Below are 26,559 nucleotides of genomic sequence, written 5' to 3'. Positions count from 1 at the left end.
AAAGGCACACGTTAAGGAATCAGTCAGTTTAGGCGTCTAAAACAATCAGCCGGTATGTAACTATTCCAACATGGTGTATACTAGTCTAAATGAAGTCACAGCAATTTAAAATGAAGACACACGGGCAACTACGACTAGTAATGGAGATCATGAAGATGTAGTGAACACCAGATGTCTGGGTGTTGATAATGGACTCTTTACATAAACACTGAGGATATGGATCACCAACAGCCACGGCGTGCAAATACAACTTGTGGTTCACAGATCTCTCTCTCCAAAATTAGTTCAACACTCAACTTATAATAAAAATTTGTATTGCAGTAAACGAAAGAGAGGATATGAAGACGACGGTCATGTAGCAAAAGAGGCTCGTTTGGCAGAAGAGGTAAGAGTTGTAGCTACATGCCAATGTTCAGAAGAACTTTGATTGACCCCGAAGTTTTTGTTGGATTCCCTCTCAAAATCATCTCAACATTTGTTTCCTTTCAGGAATGGACAGATGAAGACCTGCTATGAGCTCTACACAGATGTGGAGTCAAATGGTTTTAAGTTATAACACTTATCATTTCCAGTATTTAACTGTCGATGACCAAAACAATTGGTGTGTGACTAACAGTGTGTTTCCAGGTGTGCATGTCATATTTACTTTTCTACATGACGCTACATGGCCACTTTTGGTTTTACCTTTGCTCTGCAGCGAGAATAAAGATATTTTTCTACATATTGCTGTCATGTGTCTGTGGGTTAAAGGCAGAACGGTAAAATATTCCTAAGTAACAAAGCCACATGATGCTATGTGCATACCGGTACATTTCTCCAATGAAAGACTCCATAATCTACTTTACAAAAACTGTTTAATAAGTGCATGCATGTCTGATACATTCTGTACTATTCCAAAATTTTTACTGCTGTAAACACTTTCATTTTACTTGGTTTCTCTGATTATGTGTCTTGTCTGGCATTCAGAAATTTCAAAAAAGACTGAACCAAATAATCAAAAAATAGCTGATACAATCGGAGAAAAAAAAAAATTCAGCTCTCTTATATACTCATGATTCCAGCAAGAGAATTTATTCTTAATATAAAATAACCATACTTTTCTGAAAGACTTTGTTCCAATCTAGAAACCAAAGAAAGGAGAGAAAAAAGAAACAAATAGACAGATATGCTCGTTTCAGCACTTTGTGGATATTGTCACAACCTTAAAATAAATCAGTCACTAATTACAGTATAAAAAGCATTATCGCTCATAATCCAGTTACCATAAAAGGGGCACAGAGACAACTAGCTTCTTGTCAGTTTCCTCATATTGAGCCAGAGGGGTGGGGTACACTTTGGCAACCTGTGCTATCAAAACACATAGTGGGTACAAAGACACCTCTTTTGAAATCTTCATATTTGGCCCTCGTGATGAAGGGAATGAAATGTACCCAAGTCAGAATTATGAACACAGTTTATGAGGAGAAAATAATTTTTCTGTGCATACAGCTGTCAGTCGCTGGCGCAAGTTTTTTTTTTTCTTTTTCTTTTCGTTTTAAATACTGCATCAGTTGTACTCAGCCGCTGTTGTTGCATAGCTCTCTTGTGAACAGGACAAGATGGCAGGTGGGTTGGGATGGGCGGGACAATCAGAGGAGGACATGATGGAGGGTGGAGGTGGAGGGGTTGCCATGGTGATGAGGGTAGAGCATGCTAGGTCTCCTCTGTGCTGCACTCCGGTGGAGGAGACTTGACGGAAGGATGGGAAGATGGGAGGAGTGCAGTACTACCTGTTGCTGTTGGACATGGCATACTGAGCCTGCTTCTGCTGGAGGAGCTCTGTGATGGCCAGCAGCTTTTTCAACACATGCTGCAGGGAGGAAAAGAGGAATTAGATCATTCTCCTGAAACGGCCTGGCGTAAATCATCCTGTGTGTGTTCGGCGCCGATATCACGGCTCTCTGACCTGCTGCGCTCCCCTCTCGTTGCTCAGTGTCCGGAGCTCGTCTGAGTGTGTGGCACAGACCTCGTGCAGCGCTGCCAGGTCCCGAGACAGGTCTGTCCTAAAGTGCTCTGTGGCTTCAGGGAGGTCGGGGACATTCTGGTAACACAGACACATTACTCTTGTAAGTTTGTGAGACAGTCTGGGTCTGCATTTGAGCTGCAGCAAGCAATAACTTTTATGTTGTTTATGATCTGTTATCAACAAAATGTGTGAAAATTAAAAAAAAAAAAGAAAGAAAAAGTCATATCATCATAATTTCCCAAAGGCCAATATGACATTCAAATTGCTCGCTTGATTTGATAGTTGATGAGAAATTCAATATTCTCTCTCCACATGTATCAGAAGATGGAATGTTACTGAAACAATCAATTATCAAAGTGGTTGTAACTCATTTTCTGTCAATGTGACTCACCCCTAACTCATCCAGAAACATGATCATCCTATGTTTGTTGTTTTTGATGAAAGGGTTCACACCCTCCATGTAAGGTTCCTGTTTGAAAACAAAAAGACAGCTGTGAAGCACCGACAATTTTCAAACAGCGCTTTATTGACACGTCCACCATGAACATCAATATTTCTACTAAATGCTACTATTTCAAGCAAGGAATTCATACCTTAGCGCCAAATTCAACCAGGTTGGCCAGGTTTTGGACAGACTTGGCCACCAGTGTGAGGGTCCTGCCTGCTGTTGAGGATGGAGGATCTAACATAGGTGGCAGCACAAAGCACACATTGTAACATGTCACACAGCTGAAAAGTGCATGCAACAACTTCCTGTTTGCTGATACCCACCAGCTATGATGTTGAACATTCTGGGGTTGAGGATGGCAGGACAGATCAGTCTTAAAAAGACAAAGCCACTGGAAGAAAAATGGATACAGTTAGGACAGCATCAGAAAAAAAAACAATGCATCACATGCCAAAATAAAAGATAAACAAAGATATGCCGATTATGTTTTCATTTTCAGGTTTGTTTACCTTACAACTCTGGTCCGCATGGTGTTGTTGGTGGGCCATTTCTGCTGTACAGACTTCTGCAGGCAGCCGTAGATGAACCTCAGTGTCCTGGTTGGGTCATCGTAGAAAGAGACAGTGATGCAGTGATGTCTCTTGCACTTAAGATTTGCAATTCTGTTTAATTTACTAATGGAAATGATTCAGCAAGGACAAGGCTGCATGTGGGTATATATGCTTACGGTGGTAGGATCTCAGCAGCCATGAAGATCTTCTCCACCAGCTCATGCAGAATGGTGAGGAGATTAGTCAGGTTCAGGTTCACATCCTCGTTCTTTTCCAGTTTTGAAGGGTTCAACTAAAAACAGAGAGTTGGAAAATATGTATGAAGATGATGATATGGTCAAAATACTCACTTGCCTAATAATTGTGCACACAGTGTATAGTTGTGAGCCATTACATAAGAGACACTTAATTTCATGAATTACTATTATTGCACAGTACCAGAAAAGATTCAGTCCATCACATGTTGCTTGTAATGTTGATAAATACGTTCATGGATCAGCCATCAGTAAATGAATTTGTTGAATTCGTTTTTAATAAATTCATAATTACACAACAGACACTTGTGTAACTCAACGTATACACTATGAAACATTCATCTCAGTGGGTGAATGAAGTCCATAAGATCTACAATGTTTTAAAATATTCATTGAGGTATTAAGGCTCAAAGCTCAGCCTTGAGACAGCCTGTTGAGGCTGTTACACTTTTATACATTTCTTTGCAACTACACAGCAACCTTGTGGAGCGGCTGCTCCGATATCACATAAATGTCATGTTCTTAACCTTGCACCACAGATAAATGGTGGGAGGGGGTTGGATTTGAAAGACTTACAATGTAGTGAGAGTGTGAGAGAGAAAGCCTTTGTAGGTCTTTACCTCACAGGACTGTTTGCTCTCCATGATCTTGAGGATGGTGTCTTTGAGAGCGTGGTGGACGAAGGGTGTGGCTGTGGCCTTCATGTATTGCTCCATCAGGGTGCTGGCCAGTGTGGTCGCTCTGAACAACGTCGTGGCCTCATCTGGTGACAGCACACAAGAAGGGGAAGTATTTAAAAATGCACAGGCACATGGTTGTACAGATTCCTGAGCAGACCAATGAACATATCAAACAACTAATTGGGCTCGGAAAAATACTGCAGACTGAGGCATTGTTGTGTTGTCAGGTCAGATATTCCCTCATTGTTAGATATACCCCTTCACAGAAGTGTGTGATTACCTTCCATGTTAATCTCTCTGTCATTGAGTGTCCTGAGTAGCGGGGCTTCAGCCTTCTCATGTCTGAAGATCCGCAAGAGGAGGCTTGCCAGTAATGTGCGATCCTGACCACACACATGGGCCAGACCGTAGATGACATGGAACTCTTTCTGCAAAATCATCTGCAGAGGACACACAGCAATAATGAAGTTATTGTCATTTTAAATAAACAACAGGACAGAACGCTCACTGGACATTGCGATTTAAAACCCCTTTTCGGTGAATGAGACCTCTTTGAACTCGCTGTACTCCTCTTCGGGCATGATCTTTTCCATGGAGTAGCGGGCGCGTACACGCAAGGACCCCGGTTCGATGCCCTTCAGAGGCACATGGGAGCTGAGAGGGAACCACTCATCAATCATCTGGCCCTTTTGCAGACGGTTCAGCTGGCAGCGCATGAACACTGAGAGCGAGAGAGATTGAGATGTGAGGAAAGAGAGAAGGTCGGAGATATGTGAGTTTTAAAATGAAAAAAAGGGAGATGAATTTGAGGCTTACAGAAATGTTACAGATGTACTTACAGATGTCACTTTCTTTGCTCTTTTTTGTTTTGTTGCTCAGGCTGATTTCAAATCTGTTGATTTCACTCGACAAGTCACTGAAACGACAATATATACATTTTATAATTATGTAAACAAGCAGATCAAAATATTATCATTTGCAAACAAGATAGAAAGATGGGAATGTGAGGAGGACAAGCACTTGTGCAACAGACTCACTCAAAGATGAACTCCTCAGTGAAGACGGGGTTCTGCCCCTCCCTAGGGTGCGTCTTGGCCACCTGGACGCTGTTTAGGTAGATGTTACAATAAGGACTGGCAAAATACTTCACCGGCAGCTTGTGGGCCTCCTCCACATACAGCACTAGGCTGCTCACCTGGCAGAAAACAAGGGTTTAGAACATGAAACATGTGCAGGGAAAGTTGGGAAATTCAATTTCAGGAGCAGCCTCTAACCTAAATCATTAATTCTTTACTTTGTCAGTTCATCGAAACAGCTGAAATCCACTTCTTCTCAGAGTTTTGAAAAATAAGACACACACAGCCTTTGCCTTTACAGATTATTTTAGCAGACAGATGCAGATGAAATAAGTATTTTAAGACAAAATTCATGTAATTGTCTACATAACTGGTCTAAAATTACAGAGGTGAAATGGCCTAGCAAGGAGGTTTAAAAAGATTACTTTCACTCATTTGGTAGACATAAAACCAAGGCTAACAATTTATGTGAGAACGGTGTTATTATTGCTCTAACAAGACTGACTTGTCTTACAATTGCAGTAAATATGTGTCATGTCAGTTATGATAAAAGTAATTTTGTGTTTGTTTGTTTGTTTGTTTGTTTAAAAAAAAAAAAAAAATCGTTCACTTTCTGATGAATGTACCAAGCTGTTTCAGACTTGAACGTGAAGTGGTTCTAATCAACTGGTCATCTGTCGCTGTTAAGTTTGAGTGTAAATCAGTTTTTCACTTCACATTTTGATTTTACAATTATTTGACAATGGTGGCACTACAGTGCTAAATTGTATTTTACTGGCTTGTTGGATTTGAACATCCTTTCTTTCCACATGAGCACACACGGGCTGAGGGTCTATTTACCTGTCTGAGCCTCTTGTTGGATGTGGGCTGAGTGGTTTTCCTTAGGTTACTGCAGAAAGTTTGAAGGCATTTCATCCAATCCTGTAACATCAGAACACTGTGAGTGCATTTACAAGACACAGCTGACATGGGCTTTGTCTTTGCACAAAGTCACAACACACAACACACAACCAGCTATTTATTAAAATAAGAGTGTTAGGTCACAGTTTGGGTCTGTTTAGGTGCAGAACATGCAGTTTTAGTGCATATTTATTTAGTCCAAAAATAAATACATTTTTGCATGCATGTGCTTCTACCCTGTTTAATGAGACATTTATCAGTGATAGAGTGGTGCTGACTATTCTATTACCTGTGCCTGCTCTGGGGCCTCCCCAGCAAAGTAGAATATGTACTGTTCCTCACTAAAGTGCTGGACAACAATCTGGAAACAGTTTGGCCTGGAAAAAAGAAGTAAAACAGCAGATTTTGAATGACTTTGTACAGTATGACACCTCATTAAAATCATTCTCTTGTGGCCTCTGCACAACTGCGGATTTGGAGCTGAATGAAAGCACTTTGCTGCCAACTTTACTAAATTAGACTAAGAACAAATATTCTGTCATCTCACCTGCCAAACAGACTGTCATGCACTCCATACACGGAGCACACACTTAGGTCGATCAGCCCTTTTGGTTTGGTGGCTCTCTTCTCACTCTCAAAGTAGATGAGCTGGGCGTCGTTACCTTCCAGGATAAAATAAAGGTTCTTCCACCGTTTACCTTTACCTGAGGGTGAGATGGACCAGAGCAAAGTTAATCATAATGGTAACTGAAAGCAAAGACAACATACTATTATTTATCCTATTACAAGGGGGAATTGCAAAGTTTTTATTCGAGAGAGACGTTACATGTACCTTTGTTGAACAGGAGGTAGCCTTTCTTCACAATGTTTTTGTAGAACGCATCTTTTGTTTTCCGTCTGATAGTGTTATAAATTTCTCTCCCATCCACTGTGTCAGTAAGTACTTGTTCCTGGTGCTACAAATAATAAATCACATAACCACAAAGGCAAAATCAAGATTACAATGCATTTCTTTTTTTTTCTATACACAAACACTATATACAAATTCACATTGTAAAATATTATCCCCTTCAGAGAAAAATACAGAATCACATAGGCTCAGTAACACTACCGTACAAGTGGGCCTACCTGCACTGAAACGGGATCTTTCAGGTTGTAGCCTTCGACAATCTGTTCCTTCTTGTAATGGTCGATGATGTCATCAACGCTGCCAAAGAGACAGGGGGCAGACGAGATGCAGCATGTCATTAACAGCAAGTCAAAAAACGCAAAACCATGCTGGCTACAACTTGAAATGCTCCTCAGTTTAGCATAGATATTTTTTTCCTTATGTTATTGTTTTTGTATGAGAATGGGCACAAGGCCACACATACCTGTTGTAGTACCTCCCCCCCATCATGTACTGATTGTTGGGTGTGGGGGAGATCTTAAACCTTTGGATGTTTTCATTGGTGCGAAAAAAGAGGGAGTAGTCTCCAGGTGTGTTGTCTGACGGCCGTACAAGAAAACTGCACACCTGACCAACTACATGAAACAAGAGAGAGCGGAAGAATCGAGCGAGGGAATGGTTTTAATTCATGCCGGGCAGGATGTTGTGTCTTTGAATTTGAAATCTTTTCTGACAAGAAAAACATGTCACAAGTGGCTAATTACTTTAGCTTAACAAAAGGCAAATAGGAATGGTACCTGTCATCAGCAGGTTGTAGGCCTCTTGCTTGGTGATTTTTCCATGATACCAGCTGTCAGAGATCCATAAAAGGCAACAGAGGAAAGAGTGACAGACAAGTGAATTAGCTCAGTCAACAAAATGCAGATGTTCAGGAGTGTTAACAATAATCACCTCTCAACACTGAAATTATCTTTTAATAAACTTCTACTAAAGACATTCATTAGAGTAAACTATATAACTGTTAAGTGTCTGCAAATGAATCACTACCATACATGTCAAATGTGCTCTGTCATGTTTGATATATAGTTCACAGGTGCTAAAGGAAAAAAAATGTGGCCATAATTCAACTTCTTAGAGAGCCCTGGGCATTTGGCAGGCTCACGTTTTATTTGTTTTTTTCCCCATTACCTAGAGTCACTGCATCAAAGTTGAACATTTGCCAACGCTGAAGGACATGATAAGTGGAGAGACGATGACTCAAGTTATGCCCTGCCCTGTCATGCCATTCTGCTTGTTTTAAGTAAAAAAATTATATCTCGAGGACAAAGAAAACAGTAGTGAGCATAAAGGTGAAATGACTAACTAGGTGTACGCTATCCTGAAACCATATAGTGTAAATAAAGGAAGTACCGAGCTGCTGCCTCATAGGGAATTATAACTCATTTTTATGTATGAAAATGGAGTTCAGTGCAATACAACTTACATTTTTCCCTCATGTGGATCTTCCTCCCGCCCCTGAAAAATATCATAAACAGAAGTCTGTCAAGACACCACCTCTAATGGACCAACGACTGCAGGTTTTCTGTCATCTATATGCTCTGTATTCATGCATTACATCACACTTGCTTCTATGCTGATGCCGCCTAGGTGTAATAACGTTTTAGTCACTTCACATCGGGTTGTTTTTATCCACACTACATTGAGTTTGCAGATGCCACTATCAATTTTGTCATCCCTGATGGTTTTCTTTGACGGGATGATAAACATCTTCTATTAAATTTGATATAGCTGTTCCAGAGTGATGTACTCACCACATCCTCCACCAGATCCTCCACAATGAGACCCTGCTCCTCTGTGCGAACATTGGTCACCCACATCCAGCCATCTTCCAGTTCATTGTGAACAATAAACATGTCCCCTTTAAGGAAGCTAAAGAGACATGAAGCCAAAATTGACATTAAGAGAAAACATTGTGATTTGTTGTGCAAATTGGTTAAAAAGCCTAAAAACCATGCAAGTAAATACACTGCAAACTGCACTGTGTATAGATTGTCCAAAATCTAATTACTCAATGTCCATTGTAATACCAATTCATTGCCAGCAGGTGTCCCCCCTGAATCATGACATTTGAGGAAACTACTACATACAGCTGCTCAGTTAAGCCTGTGGCTCACTAGTAGACTCAGGGATGAACTTGACTTCAGACAGATGTTTATCAGATTCAGGAAATCGGGAAAAGCTGGGATCATCAGTCAGTGTGCCTACTGCTGCTTAATAAGAAAATTGTTAGATGATGTACTATCTGGACTGCTGTGGCCTGTGATAGCCACACTGGGCACCTCTGTTATATAAATACAGCCAAATGAAACATTTGTAAGCCAGAGAGATATTCAGTGTCATCATTTTATGAGAACACAGCAGCAACTGGATATAAAACTCACCTTATCTCATCAGTATCTGGCACTTTGGTGTATGGAAGTATGGCCCTGACTCTTCTCCTGTCTTCTACAGGCTGTGAAAACAAGCAAACAAAGAATATAAAATCTCATTCTTAGTCTTGACCTTCCAAAACCACATTGATGTTAAATGATCCCTCAATTTTCTCCCAAAATCAAGTATTCTACTACAAGTCCCTCTGGGACATACTGCACTCGGCTGAAAAAGGTAACAAGCATTAGCTGAATCTCTGCCTTAAACATTTCTGACTACTGCCTGAAGGTAAAAGAAGAAGGGGGTAAGGAGGACATGAAAAATACTCCCTTGGAGACTGAGCAAGTGGCTGAATAAAAGAATCAAGACTGACTTCAAGTTAACTCAAAAAGATTTATTCTACCAATCTGTCAGCCCTCGAACATTAAATCAGGTTAACATAATTGTCCTGGACACAATGTCAGAAGACTGGTTTAGTATATTTAAAATTGTTCAAATTCACATTTGTAAGATCTTTCAGAATGTTCTTTCTTTTACATATTCCCAAGCTACATTTTGAAACAGCTTGTGAATATAAAGAAAGCTTTCAGCTCAAATCTAACACTCTTAACCTACTGGGAACACCTAATGACAATCAGACCTGATGTATTTATTTTTGAGAAACAATGAAGACGAGGGAAAAAACAAATACTGAGTGATGTCATGTCACAAACGTAAGTACTGCAAATGTTCAAATATGCTGGAAATGACCCATAAAAGAAAAGAAAATCTACTGTAAGCATCAAAGCTTGCAGTCAGTCTCACCTCTGGGGGCGCCACTGGTGATAGCAGTTTCTCTCCTTTTAGCAGGCAAGACACATAGCTGTAATAACCGATCAGGTCTGACAGAGAAGAGAACCGCCGCCCTCCAATGTAATAGTCCCCACACATGGCGATTATCCTGTTGAGAGACACAATATTGATAAAACGGAAGCACAGATATTTTTATGAAGACTGCACCTTGATGGCAACAGATAATGTTCAACTTTCATTTCTTTTGGCAGTAAAATGAGCAAACTGGACAGTGTCAGCTTTGGTTTTCAGTGTATCTACACTGCAGATGAAACACAGCGGATATTAAACTAATTTTTTTTTTTAAATCTCTCCAAAGATGAACGCAGGCAGTGAGAGAAAGAAAGAGAGAGAGGTGGAGGCTGTCCTGTTGAATCCAGCTCTCTCACAACCATAATATTTGTAATTTGTGGTTCATATAAAAAAACTGAAAATCACTAGAGTGAATGATTATAATCGTATGAGAAGGTACTGTATTGAACCATATCCCATTTCAGAGCTACTAATCCTAATTCTCCGCTCGTCAGTTGATTGTGGGTTTATATCAAGCTCACTATGCTATTACTCATTCGCTACAAGCACAATCAAAGGACGTCAGCCTTTTCAAGTGCAGGTGTCACACAATTAACCTTACATTCATAATTCCCGTACAGAAAGGATCCCTTGTTCCCACAATAATGACATCATGAGTGCGCACTAAACCAGTGTGAGTTAAGGAGATGATGTCATCCATTTTAGATTGTAAAAATGCATTTCAGGAGAAAATCTAAGCGACTATGCCTGGGCATAGTCACTTTGTAAGGTGTACAGCTACAGTAGGACTGACATCTCAAACATGCATTAAAGCAGTAGAGGGAAATACTATAAAGATGCACAGATTCCAGTTTACCCAAGGGTACGTCAAAAACAAAACTAGGTTTAGAAGGAGAAGAATGAGGGGTATACTACTTCAAAGTGACTTCAGTCTGTTTAAGTATTCAATGGTTTTCTTCACATGCTCTGCTAATATCTTTAAGCACCTACAGTTAGTATTAAATACACACCAGGGAGTGCTGAAACTTCTGACTGATCTCCTACACCAGTGGATACTACAGTACACTTAATTATATTGCATCTTCATGTCAGCCTGTCTAGAATAAAGTATGTTTTTTTTTAAGCAGAGTGCCACATTGTTTAACCTTGCTGTGATACAACTTATTCTCACCTTTTCTGTGTGAGCCGCAAGGTTAATGTGTCTTCATGCTCAATATAACATATCAACTGAGTGGGAGGACAGATTGTAACACCTAATCTGTCTTCTTTTATTGACTTTACCGTTGTAAATTACACCATAGTATTGCTGCTCGACTTGTGTGCTGCCCTCTTTCTTTTACTTCAAGTCCACCCACTCACACTGCACAGAAGATTAAGTCACATACATAAACAGACACAGGATAATGGGTTTCAGGAGACATTTAAGTGAACAAGTTGACATGCATTATGAAAAACATATCTGTCTGTTTGAATTACCATGATACACATAGGCTGAAGCAGCCTGCAATGGCACGGCAGGGCAGCTGTAACCACCCTTCAAACGTGAAAATGTTCACCTCAGTATCAGCTCATCTCTGTGGTTGCCCTTTGTTTGTGGCTTTCTGCCCTTTTGGTTCGCAGGTAATGAATAACTTCTGTAATTCCCCTATCCTTATCTTCTAATTGAAGGAGGTGTGCTGTCTGCTTATTGTGAGATGGCATCTCACATCTTATGTTCTACTTTACCAACAAATAGGTGAAGTCTGTCAAGATCAGACATGAAACAGTCCACACTACTCTGATTTCTTTTGGGTGTAGGCTGTTAGTAATCCAATGTTACGGGTTAGCTGGCTCTGTGGAGCTTTTCTAAGTCATACGGTGACTACAAATGAGACTTCAAGGACCCCCTTGTTTCTTGTACTTCCCCTGTTTAGGACCATTTTGGTACCCTAGCAAATTGTGGCAGCAAATAAAGCAGCAGTTAAAAACAATTACACATTGTTTAGGTCACATAAAGTCTTTTCAGAGAATAGACCTCTGAAAGTAGGCAATTAAAAAGATGCTACCTACTTTGTGACTCACTTAAGCATTGAGTTATTTCTGCTTTATGCATGTACTCTGTCATACCTGAAGTGGTTGACCACATTGGTCATGCTGAGGAAAGACAGGACAAAGGAACCGGGCCGGCGGTCACTCTCCCTGATGAGGTAGCTGCCAGGGGTCCGGGCCTGGCGCAGCCGCTCCTCAGCAATGGTTCGGTCTAGCTTGCCATGGTACCACCTGAGACACACAGACAAAGAGGAAATAATGAGGGGGGGAAGATGGATGGAGCATTGAACAACCCTGTAGACACAAATAACATGTAGTCATGAAATGTTTTTTGTTTTTTTGGTGTTGTGATAAGTCAAGCTATATAAAGAATAAACGTAGTGCTGGGAAAAATGTTGAAAAAAAAAAGGAAAAACAGAAGAATTGTTACAGCACAACCAGCAACACTTTGAAGATATGTGTCCTTTAATCAAATGTCTTTGTAATGATGCACACAACACAATGCTTTTGTCAAGTTTGTTTTTTTTTTAAGAAAAGTGCATGAAACCATTAAACCAAAATAGCAAGATAATATATATATATATATATATATATATATATATAAAAAATATCTTCACTATAACAAATGATTGTCGAATCAAAACTTGATAGCTTAATATAACAAGAAAAAACACTGTTATCAATTTACCCAATGTCTTTGAATGTCTCACAGACTTCCAACGTGTGGGAAGTATGTAAATAAGTATATATGTGTTAAGAGTTGATATATACTAAAACAAACAGAAAGGGGAAAGCACCAATAACGGCACAAATCCTGAATTTATTTTTGACTTAACAGTTTTCAACACACCATTAAGGTCTTGCTTCTTTCTGAATTAAACAGAAGCCTTAAAAACAACACTGGTTAAAATTTCAGCAGGTAAGGCTGAACGTGACAGGGCTCGCCAGCTGGAGTAAAAAATTAACATGCTTTTCCAAATTTAGGCCACTGGTGCCTCTCAGAATAAAGGGCAGCGACTGGAAAAACATCCAGCGGTGAGAAGATGAATGAGGTCCTGCAGTAGCTTTTTTCACAAGAGATCTTAAGAGCTCCCATCTGGTTTTGGTGTGTCAAGATTACTTCTTATAGAGAAAAACTTGATCAAGTCTGCTTTCACAGAGAAAGCTGGAGAAGGCCAGCTGAAGAGGACAGAGAGAGTTAAGTGTCCGCAAGAGGGCTTCGGGGGGATTTGGCTGATAAGCGAATTGAAGAGAGTGATGGAGAGCAGTTGTAGAGTGAAGCCAAGCAGTCCTTAAGAGACTGAGGAAGCTGGGGGAAATAATACTGAGGGGGAATGGAACAGTGGGAACGATGGATGACTGCTGAAAGAGGAGAGGGAACGCTGGGCACGCCATCCTGCATGGGATTTTAGTCTTTTATGCACTCCCAACATAAATACACTGCCCATTAAACCATGTATACAGTATAATGCCATTAAAAGACAACTGGGACACAAACACCTTCTGTAAGAAATGCCCTGGGTGTTAGAGCCAATTTTACTTAAAAGGTATAGTTGGGGATCGTATCTGTGGCATTGCTTGAAATCCTCTACCAAGTAATTTAATGCTTTTTCACAAAAATGTAAAAAGTGGAATGAACAAGCCTGGAAAACACCATCCAATCATGTTGAACACAACATTCTCAATGATTGGATCTTGATGTGTCAGTCAGGCTGCCATTTCTGTCTCTCCCTCCCTCCTCTGCACGTACCACACTAATCGTGTGCGCGATCAGAGTCTGCAATGTGTTACGACCGCGGAAAAGACAAAGCCAGTGTACCACACTGCAGTCTGGTTAGTGGCAATGTAGCTCTAAGCTGGATGCTGGATGGATGGTTTATTGTGATGTCAGGTGTTTTCTTTCACGTGAATGAGCCATGAGAAAAAGCTGGAGGACCTTTAGCGATGCTGCGCAGTGTAGGGTCGCGAAGGCAAAACTTTGCGGTGCGACCCAATGTAATCCAAATGTGAGCTACGCGGCTTTCCGCGGTACCATCACGTGTAGCGAGGCTTCACCTTGATGTGAACCCAGCCTGTGCTCTGGTGGCGTGGCTTCAGAGCAAAATCTGAGGGTGTCAAGCTTACAGGGAAATAGGTAAGACAACATGACATGGACCATGAATGACAGAAAAAAGCTGTCTGTAAGAAACTTAATCTCAACCACAGGTGAACAATGACTAGAAGCATTCATTTCGATTTTATCAATCACGCATCTTTAATGTGATCAAGGGATGATCAATAAGGGCATCCCTAGTACTGGTACCAAATATGAGAGGTATGTGTGGTTAATTATTTGCCCTGTACTATGCATCTAAACAGCCATACATTCACACCTGTTTATTATCTATAACTAATACTCATAAAACATGTTGGCTGGAATTGGCTTTTAATCATAATATCAATCAAAAACAGGTGAATAATTAAGTTACTGAATATTTCCTTCATACCTGAGATTAATTATGGCCCAGGCATCAGGAATGTATCCGAGTTTATCTTCCAAACTGTACATGAACTTGAGCAAATAGAGCTGATTGGAAGTGAATGTGTCATCCGGCTCCCCCAGTGAACTCTGGAGGCCTGTTATGGCACGCTTCAAATTTAGCAAGGAAACAGTGTCAGAGGCTTTACTGTATAAAAACAGGCACATGGATCAACAACAATCAGCATCAAATAATATGCACAAGAAACTGCAGTTTATAGTGTAGCCTATATAAGCAACTGCATGCTTTTATTATAAGGCCTATGGTTCATATCTATTACGCAGGATATGTTGCTATAGAAGTTTATAGGAGTTCAGATGAACAAAGCTGAAAATATTAAGTGCAATCCTTTGAATTTGATTGTTGAGAGTAAAATGTAAGAGTATGAAAATAAAATATAACATACCATTTACCATACAACAAAACATTCATGTTTAAAGTACACTGTTTCTGTATCAACTGTGGCAATGCGATGTAATTTATTTATGTATTGATATAGCAGTTTGCTCTACAACTCTGTAAGCTTTCTCCTCCTAACGAAAACGCTGTCAACTTTATTGGATGGTTTTAGCATTAGGTCTTAAAAGTATCATCAAAAAATGTTAAGATACACAGTTTCTTAAATTTCATTTTATCATCTTTACTTTTTGGTTGAAATTCTCAGTTGAAAATTGTTTGATCGTAGACATGAAAGTATTCCCTGTAATATCGCCGTTGGCTGAATGTTACCTCTGATGTATGATTGGCAGGTAATTAATTAAGCAGATACACCTGACAGAATGGAGACTTGCTGACCTTCAGAGGAAAGTTGGAGTGATATTAATGCCGTCAAAGGTTTTTCCATGTGTAGATGAAAAGAGACATTTGTTCACATTATGCATTAACAACACTCAACTTGCTTTGTATTTCACAACATGGGGGAGTTTAAATGTTAATGTTTTGCAGAGCTCACTGACAGGTGGATTTTCATATTAATTGTTAAATGGCAGTGTCGATATATCTGTCGCCATATTTTACCATTATCGCTCTGGTTTGGGGACACATTTACCAATAAACAACTCCTTGGCATTATTTAAAGTCTCAACCCCACTTCTAATCAATTTTTCTAATACAAAGAGGGAAATGCAGATCTTGTTATTCACTTCATTGGTTGAGTCAAACACGTGCAGAAAGTGCATTTAAACCAGTCTTGTTTTCAGGGTTCATTTTAATCCAGGATTGATCATCAGCATTCAGCACAAACTGTCTTCTGGGCTGTGTTGTGTGAGGCTGAATTTTCAGTCTAGGTCACATAAATACAGTTTATGGATGTGGTATTCCTGACTTACTTCACAGTCACAGAAGCATAATATTACTTCTCTCATTACCATAGCAAGCTTGGCCATGTGAGGTTGTTGCTGAACAGTACCTTGAGGGCATCTGTGTTACTTCAAGTCATTGATTTGAATTAGTAAACATCTAGCAGATACACCCTGAACATCATGATGTCCTGAACCGCATTAAAGTCAGAATGCACTGTGGTGTTTTACCAAGTAACTGACTTCAGATGCTTTGCACTGCACACCACAACTTTCTATAGATATGGGGGAAAAGCCATTGAAATCATGTTTCCTGAAACGTTGTGTAGGAGTTATGATATTCAGTTATTATCATAACAATTCACTTCCCATAATCACGTGTGATGTGATTGGGTTAACCTGACAGAAAGGGTGCTATGATTAAAAACAGAAGCCATGACAGTGGTAACAGGATACAGTTCTCCTATCAGCTTGAGGAATGCTCTGTCATGTCTGTGCATGAACAGCGAGCAGCGCAGTGACGTCCTGCAACTCTCCTACTGACGCGCAGCCCAGGATAAGGCATTTAACTCTCTGCATACAGTTCCCTCATGGTCCTCTCTGAGACAGGCTAACTAATACAAACCATTACAAAGTAGGCTAATAGTTGTGGCAACTCACACGCATCGCAAATATCTATGCCTAAAATTGTCATCGAGTGACGAATACCCCTTCAGCCGCAGTGCCACACCAACTTGTGTTTCGAAAGTGCTGAGGTGCATGAGTAGGGGGAGTTACCCACAGTGTCCTCCATCGCCACATCCTGAACCTTATTTTCACACGTTACCAATTTAGTCACTTCAACATGAGACAAGGGGAAAACACAACCCTTTCAGCTGTTCCTGTGACAGCAATAGAATATATTACAATATGACCTCCTGGGAAAGATATGAGTACTGCTCCAACAAAGTAGCTGAGTGTAAGACTTAACACAGGTACACACCGGATATCTTACATTTATTCTAGTCGTATACTTTTTAATATACTGTCTGTTTTTGCTCTATTTTAAAAATCCAATGGAATATGGAGTGACTACAGTAAGGAAATATGTGAGCGCATATCACGCATGTATGCAACTGACGTTTTAATTAAACAGGCAACAGCTGCTGCACATGTTTTTATACGGCAACATAAATAAACTCAAGGATAAAAAAGCATACAGAGCTTACATTGTTTGGGACATTAATGTGCACTTAGCTCATTATTAGGGTATTCTGAGGACACCCATAACAGCACTAGGACACTATAACCTCCCAACAGGAGGATTTAGGCAGGTACCAATAAAAGCCTTGGCAAGAACATTGATACACGGATCTGATTGAGAAAAGAAACCCATCTCAACCCCTCTCTCTACATCCTGCAGGGAAAATGAAGAGTATTATACATATGCTAAAGAATTGACAACCTCCAATTTTGAAAAGTCTTTGGAAAAAACTTGTGCTCAAAATTAGGACACTGCATACTCTACTGACCTAAATCATTCAAGCATAACTATTTTTAAAAAGTAATGAAACCCAGACTATTTGGTCAGATTTAACCATTTATAACCCCCCTCAATGGATTGGTGAGAGAGTTCTCCATTATCCATTCTCTAAAACATTGTAATGTGCTGATATTGAAATTCACTTTTGACAAATTCAGGTCACCATAGATTCTGTGTTTTCATGTCACCACATCCGAGAGAAATCTGACAAACATCTTGCTGTGACTTGAGCGAGTTGGACTTTGTCTCTCTGTCAGTCTGTCCATCTCTCATTAAGGTATTTTCTGAGCTCTCTTTCTCTCTCTCTCTCTCCAGCTTATGTCTCTCTTATTCGTCTTCTTCTGTTTGGATGGATGTGGCTCTACTCAAACATCTCCATGGACGTCAGCCCTCATCAGTATCAAAATGTAATGAAACGTTCCATTACTGTACATTAGCAATGCGCCTCAGTGGAGCTGTCAGCTGTCCATATGGGTTACAGAGTACATGTTTTCGACACACAAATGTGCATTACATTTGTGTGTAGAAAACATGTACTCAGTAAACATCTAACATCTTAAACAGAGTCAGTGTTTTCATTCGGTGTCTTGACATTACATATCACTACATAGCTACACATGTAGTATGACTTTCCAGATTTCCTTGTGCAAGGTCTGTGAAATAATAGTAAGATAAAACTGGCAAAACTGGTATATTCAGTTTACACATTTCCATACAAAAAAAAATCAAGGAAATGGAATATCTATGACGAGTTTCCTGTAAAGTCAGATGATCAATCAGCATGTCAATCAATCGGCTGAAAGATCCCACAGTAGAAAGTCACTTAGTGCATAATGTTAAATAAATATACTGCACATATACTGTAGATACACACACCATTTTACCTTTTTAACAAGCCATATTTTAAGATCTACCATGAACTTAGTTCTTAAACAAAAATATCAGCCGAGCGTTAGGGAGGCAAGGTACAAGTTGCAGGGTGATTTGATGCCCCACTTACGCCGAGTTCGCCCTCTGCTGCATCTCCCTCCAGTGTCCCGTGGTCTCACAATGTGCACCTACTCCACTGATGCTGCTGCTGGCCAGACAAAAACTGTAAGCTCCAATGTGGAAAGCAGAGCAAAGGCAGCTCTAAATCCATACAAGGCATGATGATGTGACCCTGCTGTCTCCCTGGTACAGTCATCTCCCGTGACTAGGGTCAACAAGCAATATCCACTGAAGTAAGATGATCGGGAAGACACGGAGATGCGGACTGTTACCCCACATGCATTTAGATGTGCTAACTAATTTGAGGAAAATTGGATGATCATGTCTGATTCTGTCATCCTGTTCTGAAGAATTACACAAGTGGATCTTTCGGAGAGCGAGGCGGGCAGTAGCTTTGTAGTCTTTGCTCCCACTTCATCCTCCACTGACTTTCTCCTGCTCTTACTCTGCTTTTTCCCTCACTCATAAAGCCACGCATCGTGAGCATGCTGCCTATTGGTTTTTGAAGCAGCGGGGCAGCAGGGGTAGGGAGTGGCATCTCTGCACACACATGGACATTTATGTGCTACCCCTGAACACACACACACACACACGCATTAGTGGAAACAAACCACCGACCTCAATGACCTGGATTGGCCTTAGTTTGAAGTTTACATACACCTGGGTTCAATCACGATTCAAGATCAAAACACAGTTAAATTAAGACTGTTCGCCCTGAAAATGTCAGAGTGGTTTCGACCTCACATCAGACATTCTTTCAGCAAATGAACGAATGCCTCAGCTCTTAATGTAAACTGTTTGGGTTTATGCACTAACCAACTGACCAAACAACTATTATGCAAATTGTGATCCCTTAACCATTCACTTATATTTGCATGCTCAAGTTTCCACAGTGGAAAGAAAGTAGGTGGAGAGCTGTGGAGGACTGTCAGCAGCTGTGAAATGGTTTTGTTTTGCTTTACACAGTAGTGAACTGCCACAGCTTGTTACTCTCAGTCAGGGTAAGAGAGTGACAGCACACCGGGGCAGACCGAAACCATACAGATGGCAGAAATGTGGAGGGGCCATCCATGCATCTTCAGCCTTCGCTCAGCCTGAATGCTAACCAACCACCATCATTTTAATGCGCAGCCAGGCACACAGGGACCAAAGCCCACATCTCGGCTTTCCTGCTGTGAATCAGCCTCCCTGAAATAACATCATTACATCAGTGATAATAGGCTTCACTGTCATCTTCCCATACAATATTCCTCCTGAGATTTAATTTCTGCAAGCAGGGGTGTCCAGTTAAGAACATTCTCTTCCCACCGAATTAAAACCACCATTCCTTGTCTAGCTGAATAACTTAAACAAATATAAACAAATAGGACATAGGGAATAGGACAGAATTTCTATGATTCTTTCCCACAGATCTAGAACTGATCAGGAGGGAAATTCACACACACATTTACAGCAGTGACCAAAGTGGTCAGCTAATATTTGCACTGGTGCAGCATGCAAGACAACTAGTTGGAAGTTCTGCATCAGACCGACCAGCTTCTGCACCGGACACACACTTTCGCCTTCACTTTTCTTATTCTCTCTCTTACATGGCTATGAGCCCCCTCTGGTGTAGCAGCATCTCTCTTCCATTCACTTGAATAGGAGAGTGTGTCCAAGTATAAATCACAGCAGGGGAGCCTGCTAAGAAAAACAAACAAACGCGTCTGCAACACATAAAGACAAAAAGAAGTCCTGTCCCAGTGCACTGAGAAAGGAGGATGAAAAAGACTGGATAAATGTAGTTTTCATTAGGGGTGCAACGGTTCACAAAATACACAATTCGGTTCATATCACAGTTTTCGGTTCAGTTCGGTAGACGTTGATCGTTAGGAAAATCAAATGTGTCTTGTATATTCAGGTTACAACTGAAAGAATGAGGCAGTCTGACATTGATACATCATTGTGACAGTCTTTTAGGTTAAAAGTAGGTGATATTCTGGCACTGCAAGAGAGGAGACATTGCTAGTTCCAACATGCATTTAATTTATTAGGCAGAGAAGTTATCTTTAACAAATGCAATTAGTTATTCACTGAAATATATAACCTACATTTATCAATTGTGGTATTTACAGAAATTATATCTTACTTTATAAAGTCTGTTGTACAGTCTCTCATACAGGTTGTGCTGGAGCGCTAATAAACGCTAAATGCGCTGAATTGCTAATTGATTGCGATCGTCACTAACCCCCCCACCCTGTCCTATACAGCACACCTATACAATGTTGCTGGCACATCTTCAGCTTCTGCTCTAGAGTGTACACGCTTTGCCTCGTTGGTAAATGACAAAAAGGAGTAGCGCCTGCCTATGAACCGAACACGACACACATGAACGGGAGACAGTTGAACCGAACAGTTTTCATAAACCGTTCCATCCCTAGTTTTCATCACTGCATATGGTTTTGTTACTTGTTGTGCGAAATGATCATGCCAGCAGAGTCACGGTATGTTGTCTAATTGCTGTGTCACAACCACAATTTGTTCTTGCTGTTGAACAAATACTGATAAAAGCATTCTTAAATACTGCTGGTCTTGTTTACACTGGTAGTTACTAATAAGTACATTGGTGACTGTGATCTGCTGCCAGATCTGCATTATTATCTATATCTGCTACCAACTGTATCAACACAGATGTCAACAGATGAATGTTTTTTTTTTTTTTACAAGATCCATACATTATTTTCTGTGAAAGGGATGCAAATGTAAAAAAAAAAAAAAACAGGCCTGACTAGCAAAGCTCAGAAAAGTGACAAATAAATAGTAAATCAGATCTGCCTGTAATTTGAATGTGCTCTTTCCTGGCCCATGCCCTGGAAGTTCACAAACAGCATCCGCCCATCCAAATTGAAAAATGAATTTCATGCTCTGCATCATTCAATCATGTGAGAAGTCATTCAAACTCAACAATCCTGGGTATTGTCAAAAACAAATGAAATGCTTCTGAGGATCCTGTTAATGCCACAATGAGTGGCTTAGAAGTCTTGAAAACAGGATGTAGGAGAGAAAAGGCAGGGCAGTGTGGGTATTGGAAGGGCATGACAGGACATTACGTAACACATTGAAAATGCATGGAAACCATAGGCTTCCCCTTATCAATGCACAACACGGATCTTACACTAATAAATATGGGACTGGTATTTCAACTACTGGGTGAGGTAAAGCAATGGCATGCCATGTGCAACCTTTGGGACAAGGTGCAAATATGGTTTAAAGCAGGCTCCAGTAGCCTGTATCTTACCAGCATTGAATATTGCAGTAATTTCAAAATGTCCAACAGGAAATTAGAGGCTTAATACTAATTGCTGGGCTCACCAGTCATCAAAACGGTGTAATGACTGATCCAATCCCATTAATAAAACCCTGCTTTGTTATAAAAGTGCTGTAACATTTTGGCTACAGGGAACGGCCTCCGTCAGGGAATAACCTAGTTAAGCTATGTGACATGATCCCTGTGCCATTTCAGAATCCCATTGTCTCTGCAACCCTACACAAAGGGCAATTAGGTAGCGTGGGTGCTCAATTAACACAGCAGTTACAGAGTTGTTTCCACAGCCAACTGCTAAATCTGGTAAACTCATTCACAAAGCCACTGATCTTCAAATCCAACTTTTCATTCCCCTCTCTCCTTCCTCCCACCACCAGGGAAACCCTTTATGACTTAAAATCCTCTATAATCTTCGTGGAAACTCAAACTCAACGACTCGTTTCCCAACAAGCTGTTTGTTTAAGCTCAGGCACCGGGCCTGAGGCTTCCAAAGGCAGCAGGAACGTGCACTGTGGAGGCCACCTGGTATCTTTGCTCTTGGCTCTTCGTTAAGCTATCATCAGTGTGAAATTCTTATCGCAGCGCTGCAACCATTGTTTATGAATGGCACACTGGCGTACAGAGGTGTGAATGAATGCGACTGCTGTTTGTGTCTCTCTCACTCACGTAGATATTTTAACTCGGTGCAGCAGAGTGCACACACAGTCACTTTCAGTAGTATGTACGTTTTCCACCATCACTTTTCCAATATGCACTCTGCAGGCTGCAAATATAACTCAAAGAAATACAAGATCAGCCTGTTTACAGAAGGCATACACAGCTAGCTAACACAGCCTAGGGGGCAGGGTGAGACTCAGAATCACTCAGGGTAGTGTGGGTAGTCAGCTGTGAATGTAACACTCCTGGCTGCCAATAGTAGATTTGCCACTGGCAAATGCTATTATAGGCACTGTGGGGGGAAAAAAAAGCCCAAAAACAAATGCATGTCTTGTGTTACACATAGACAGGATGTTCATATAAATAACAAGATACAAGATGAGCTGACTGTCTGCCATAAAATATGGTCGTCGCCATCAGGTTCACTACATAGCTGCAGGCTAAAACTTCAGCTTTGCAACAAAACATCCACTAGATGACACATAACGCTGTCAATCACAGTGGGTCAGTGACACATTCTGGGTGAGTGACATATCCTTGCTTGACTGAGTCATGATTACAAGGCAGAGTAGCACCTTATAACTTCTGTGGTAAAGAATCAACCACTGCCGGACGAGAAGATGAATGAAAACTGTGGGCTGATATCATTGGAGAGCTTGTGTCTGGCCTTACATATTACCGACGGCAGCCGGTGTTCACTCAATGAACACACAAATACATTCAGCATTTGACCTCAATCTTTTTTTACATTGTGTCTAATTATACCACAATATTAAATGTTAGTGTCCTTCCTTCCACATGTCTGCTTTGCATTTTCATAAGGTAATCAACACTGTCACACACTTCGCAATACTATTAGGAAATTGCAGACTAATAATAGCCAGACACTTTTCAGAAATGTGCAAGCAATTCACTAAAACCACAAACCCAATATAGGGGAATATAGCTTTTTGCATGTTCCTTGCACAACTTGATTGAGTAAGGCATCTCAGAGTAGGCCTGAGTGAGTCAGTAGATTCATTCTGATTCTCACTAGCGTGTTAAGTTATGTGTGTTAGTGAATGTGGTAGATACACATTTGAGTACAAGTCATTCATTGTGAAATAAGCAAGACCAAAGAAAATCAATGCCATTCATGCACAAGTGACAACTGTTCCACTGCCTCACTGGCAACCCTGCAAGTTGATAAACTGGAATGCAACTGCAAACCCATGAACAAGTGCATATTTGCTTGACCAAACGATAACCTCCATACTAATACTATATGTAATAACTCGGATTTGAGAGCAGCTGATTCCATCTATGGTTGTTCATTACCAATCCCGGCAAGAATGGTGAAATGCTGGCATTCCCCTTCCTCTGTAATCTGACAGGGAGATATAAAGTGGCTCCTAAAAATAAGAGCTGAATCCACACTCCAGGCCCAGTCACTTCCATATCTCACACTATGAGGGCCAGAAATGACAAAGCTCAGCAGTTCTCTAATGAGACTGTAACAAATGGGAGAGCTGTATTTAGGTTATTGCAACACCAGCACACACACACACACAGGTTTAGACATGTGCGTATGTGCATGCCTGATAAATTCATAAAAGAAATACCTATAGTTAGAGATGCAATCCTAATATAACGCTCAGGGTGCATTTTTCATGCTGCAATAAAAAGGGTTCACAAATACCCTCATTCAGGCTTCAATAACAGGGTGATTCAAGTGACATTGTACTAATCACACATAAGCTATGAACAAACTGATTAGGTCTGCTCTAGATTACAAATGTAAAGGGCAAATAAAATTAAGTATCTTATAAATAAAGGATAGGCTATACTAACAGAGTTGACAGGAGATCTGTGCATCCCTAAATATCCCTAATCCCTAGATATCAGGTCTATGCATACAGGTGCTTCATCTCGGCTCAAGCTGAACTCCATACAGTTGTGGGGAATTGTGGTTCAAGCCAATGATACAGGTATAACACAGATGGTTCTTGATACTTTGAGAAAGACACAGATAAAAAAAACTGCTGCTTACCTAGGACACACGTGCTGACCTCAGCCAGACTTAAATAGGCCTTTGTCATCTGCATTTCTTCAGACCATATCACATTAACTACTTCCTCTTACCATCTCTGTTACGTCGTCCCTTGTCTCTGAAACTGATCTGCCATTATTAATGAAAAAATTGCATCATTGACTATCATCAACATCTGATTACGACATGATTCATCAAATAAAGTATTTGTGTTTATTATACTTATTAATTATTTGGCTGGTGCTTTCACTTATTTAAATACAGCTTCTCCAGTAGATTAAAATGCTCCTATTAACTTTCATATTTTATTGATGATTGTTGACCACATGATTTAGAAGAAAAGCTTCAAACTGACATCCACACAGGAATGCATCAGTTATTATTGGACATTATATAGATTAACACTGTCCTGCTAACAGTTAGTTCAATCTAACTTCGCTCAATCTCAACATGCACATTCTTCAACTGATTAACTAAGTAACTATGGTTCCAACAAAAAGTACAATAAGTTTGTAAATGAAAAAACACATAGGCTACTTAAATATAGTTTTAAACTTGGATTACTTAATGGCCACAACTGTTCAATTGTTGGATTTTAAAAAGCCACAGTCCATGGAGCATCTGACTGTGAGCTGTAATTCATAACTGATTCTAGTTATGAGGAGCACAAGTTACTGTGTGACCTGAACAAGTCAACATGAAGCCAAAGGAAGGAAGTGAACCCAGCAGAGAGCACAGGATGCTTGAAAATGTTGACTTCTAGGTATCAATGAACAACACCTAAGTTTCAACAACAGTGGTACACTTACTGGTTGGTGGGAGGTGCGGAGAGGGGGAACACCACCTCTTCTTCCTCATATTCCTGTCCATCCTGCATGTCGCTTTCATCCATAGTGCCGCCGAGCCCCCCACTGCTCGGAGGGGGAGGAGGGGGTGGTGGCAGTGGGGGGAAGGCGGCAGTGGGCCCGTCCGGACCGGTTGATGTTGTTGTGTGTTGACTAGTTGGACCCTCCAATGTGGGAGAGCAGCACATGCCGCCCACGGTCCCTGAGCTTGTTCCTTGAAAAACTGAATGTCCACCTCCTGCTCCGCCACTCCCTGTTGCGGACAGCACTGATCCGGTCACATCCCCGCCAGACGTGAGCGAGATCACGCTCATGTCGGGAAGTGAGTCCGGCGATGTGTTCGAGTGCTGGCGGAGGGTCGGCGCGGCTCCTTGTCCCAAATCGGGGACTCGCATTCTGCTCTTGGGATAGGGGTAGGGGAAAGGGGCCGTCTCCGGGCCTCCGCCTGCTGCCACCCCTGTCCCTGTCGCGACCGAGCCCGTATCCTCACTGCTGACCTCCGCAGCCATCATGTTAGGAAAATACGTAGAGGGGAAAAAGTCCAGAAGGGAACCTGCCCTTCCCCTCTGTTCTTACAATACTCCTTCAGTGTTTGGGCTCCGGGGAAACAACACCAAAAGTTTTCTCAAAACGCGTTTAGCCAGCCAGCTAACGTTAGCCACCGAGCTAACTTAGCTTACTTAGCTGCACTAGCGGGCGTTAGCTTTACCTCGCATTCGCTCGCTGCAGGATAGCCACGCTAACGCTAGCGGGATGGCTAGCAGCTTGAGACACTTGATGAGTTCTCGCTCGCTATGTCTTCATTGTTTCCTGAGTTTAAAGTTCATGCAGAAACACTATGTGGAAACTTACATTTAAACAGTTTCAAAGAGAATATCAATTCACCGGTATTTCCTGTTTTGTTTTTTTGTTGTTCGGACTTGAACCTCGGCACCAGACAGACCACTTGTCGGGGAGTGTTGTTTTATTGTCACTGTTGTGTGTGTAATCCCCGTCTTTTTTCCAGTGTTGTTGTTTTCTTTCCTTCTGAGTTTCCAGCCGTATCGAGCACAGTCCACAAACGACCCAGCCTTATTTCCTGAATCCCCGGAGCGCTGTGTTATCCCGTGCGAACTATCATGTTGTAAACCAAAGTATATATTTTTTCTTGCGTATACAAGCTGAGTTCGCCTCTTTTTCTGGGTTTCAGAGCTGGTGGCTTGCCCGCTGCTGCGCTGCTCTTTCTCCCCTCCCTCTCCCACTCCTCTCCAGTCACTGAGCAGACACAGCC

The 26,559-nt window shown here is 41.0% G+C and overlaps 2 protein-coding genes across 2 annotated transcripts in view; one reads left to right on the top strand and one right to left on the bottom strand.

The window, feature by feature from the left end:
* The window catches only part of ccnh (cyclin H), a 5,200-nt gene extending 4,063 nt beyond the window's left edge, over positions 1-1,137 (top strand). The window contains exons 8-9 of the mRNA XM_085787041.1: positions 322-385; positions 490-1,137. Of these exons, the coding sequence (XP_085643167.1) occupies positions 322-385; positions 490-516 (91 nt within the window). The 3' untranslated portion in view covers positions 517-1,137. The remainder of the gene's footprint in view (positions 1-321; positions 386-489) is intronic.
* On the bottom strand, positions 838-26,559 carry rasa1a (RAS p21 protein activator (GTPase activating protein) 1a). Its single transcript, XM_085787040.1, has 25 exons — positions 25,254-26,559; positions 12,204-12,356; positions 10,038-10,173; positions 9,245-9,315; positions 8,615-8,732; positions 8,287-8,318; positions 7,601-7,653; positions 7,288-7,438; positions 7,043-7,121; positions 6,747-6,870; positions 6,462-6,618; positions 6,204-6,291; positions 5,855-5,935; positions 4,976-5,133; positions 4,778-4,854; positions 4,487-4,659; positions 4,219-4,378; positions 3,879-4,021; positions 3,181-3,296; positions 2,963-3,049; positions 2,777-2,844; positions 2,599-2,687; positions 2,397-2,474; positions 1,946-2,080; positions 838-1,849 (listed from the first exon to the last, which is right to left on the bottom strand). Exons 1-25 carry the CDS (start codon positions 25,799-25,801, stop codon positions 1,766-1,768), a joined length of 3,159 nt encoding a protein of 1,052 aa, XP_085643166.1. The 5' UTR covers positions 25,802-26,559; the 3' UTR covers positions 838-1,765.

Source organism: Trachurus japonicus, chromosome 9 (genome assembly GCF_045865225.1).
Source record: "Trachurus japonicus isolate A0001 chromosome 9, Traja_1.0".
Classification (NCBI taxonomy): Eukaryota; Metazoa; Chordata; class Actinopteri; order Carangiformes; family Carangidae; genus Trachurus; species Trachurus japonicus.
This window is presented reverse-complemented; position numbering and strand designations above follow the sequence as displayed.

Bases quoted from the DNA above. Each gene is read 5' to 3' on its own strand.
- rasa1a (XM_085787040.1), bottom strand. From the start codon at position 25,801: ATGATGGCTGCGGAGGTCAGCAGTGAGGATACGGGCTCGGTCGCGACA. The intron at 5,134-5,854 runs GTAAATAGACCC...GTTTTCTGCCAG, and splicing joins CCAACAAGAGGCTCAGACAG to GTGAGCAGCCTAGTGCTGTA. The intron at 2,845-2,962 runs GTAAACAAACCT...TTTTTCTTCCAG, and splicing joins ATGCGGACCAGAGTTGTAAG to TGGCTTTGTCTTTTTAAGAC.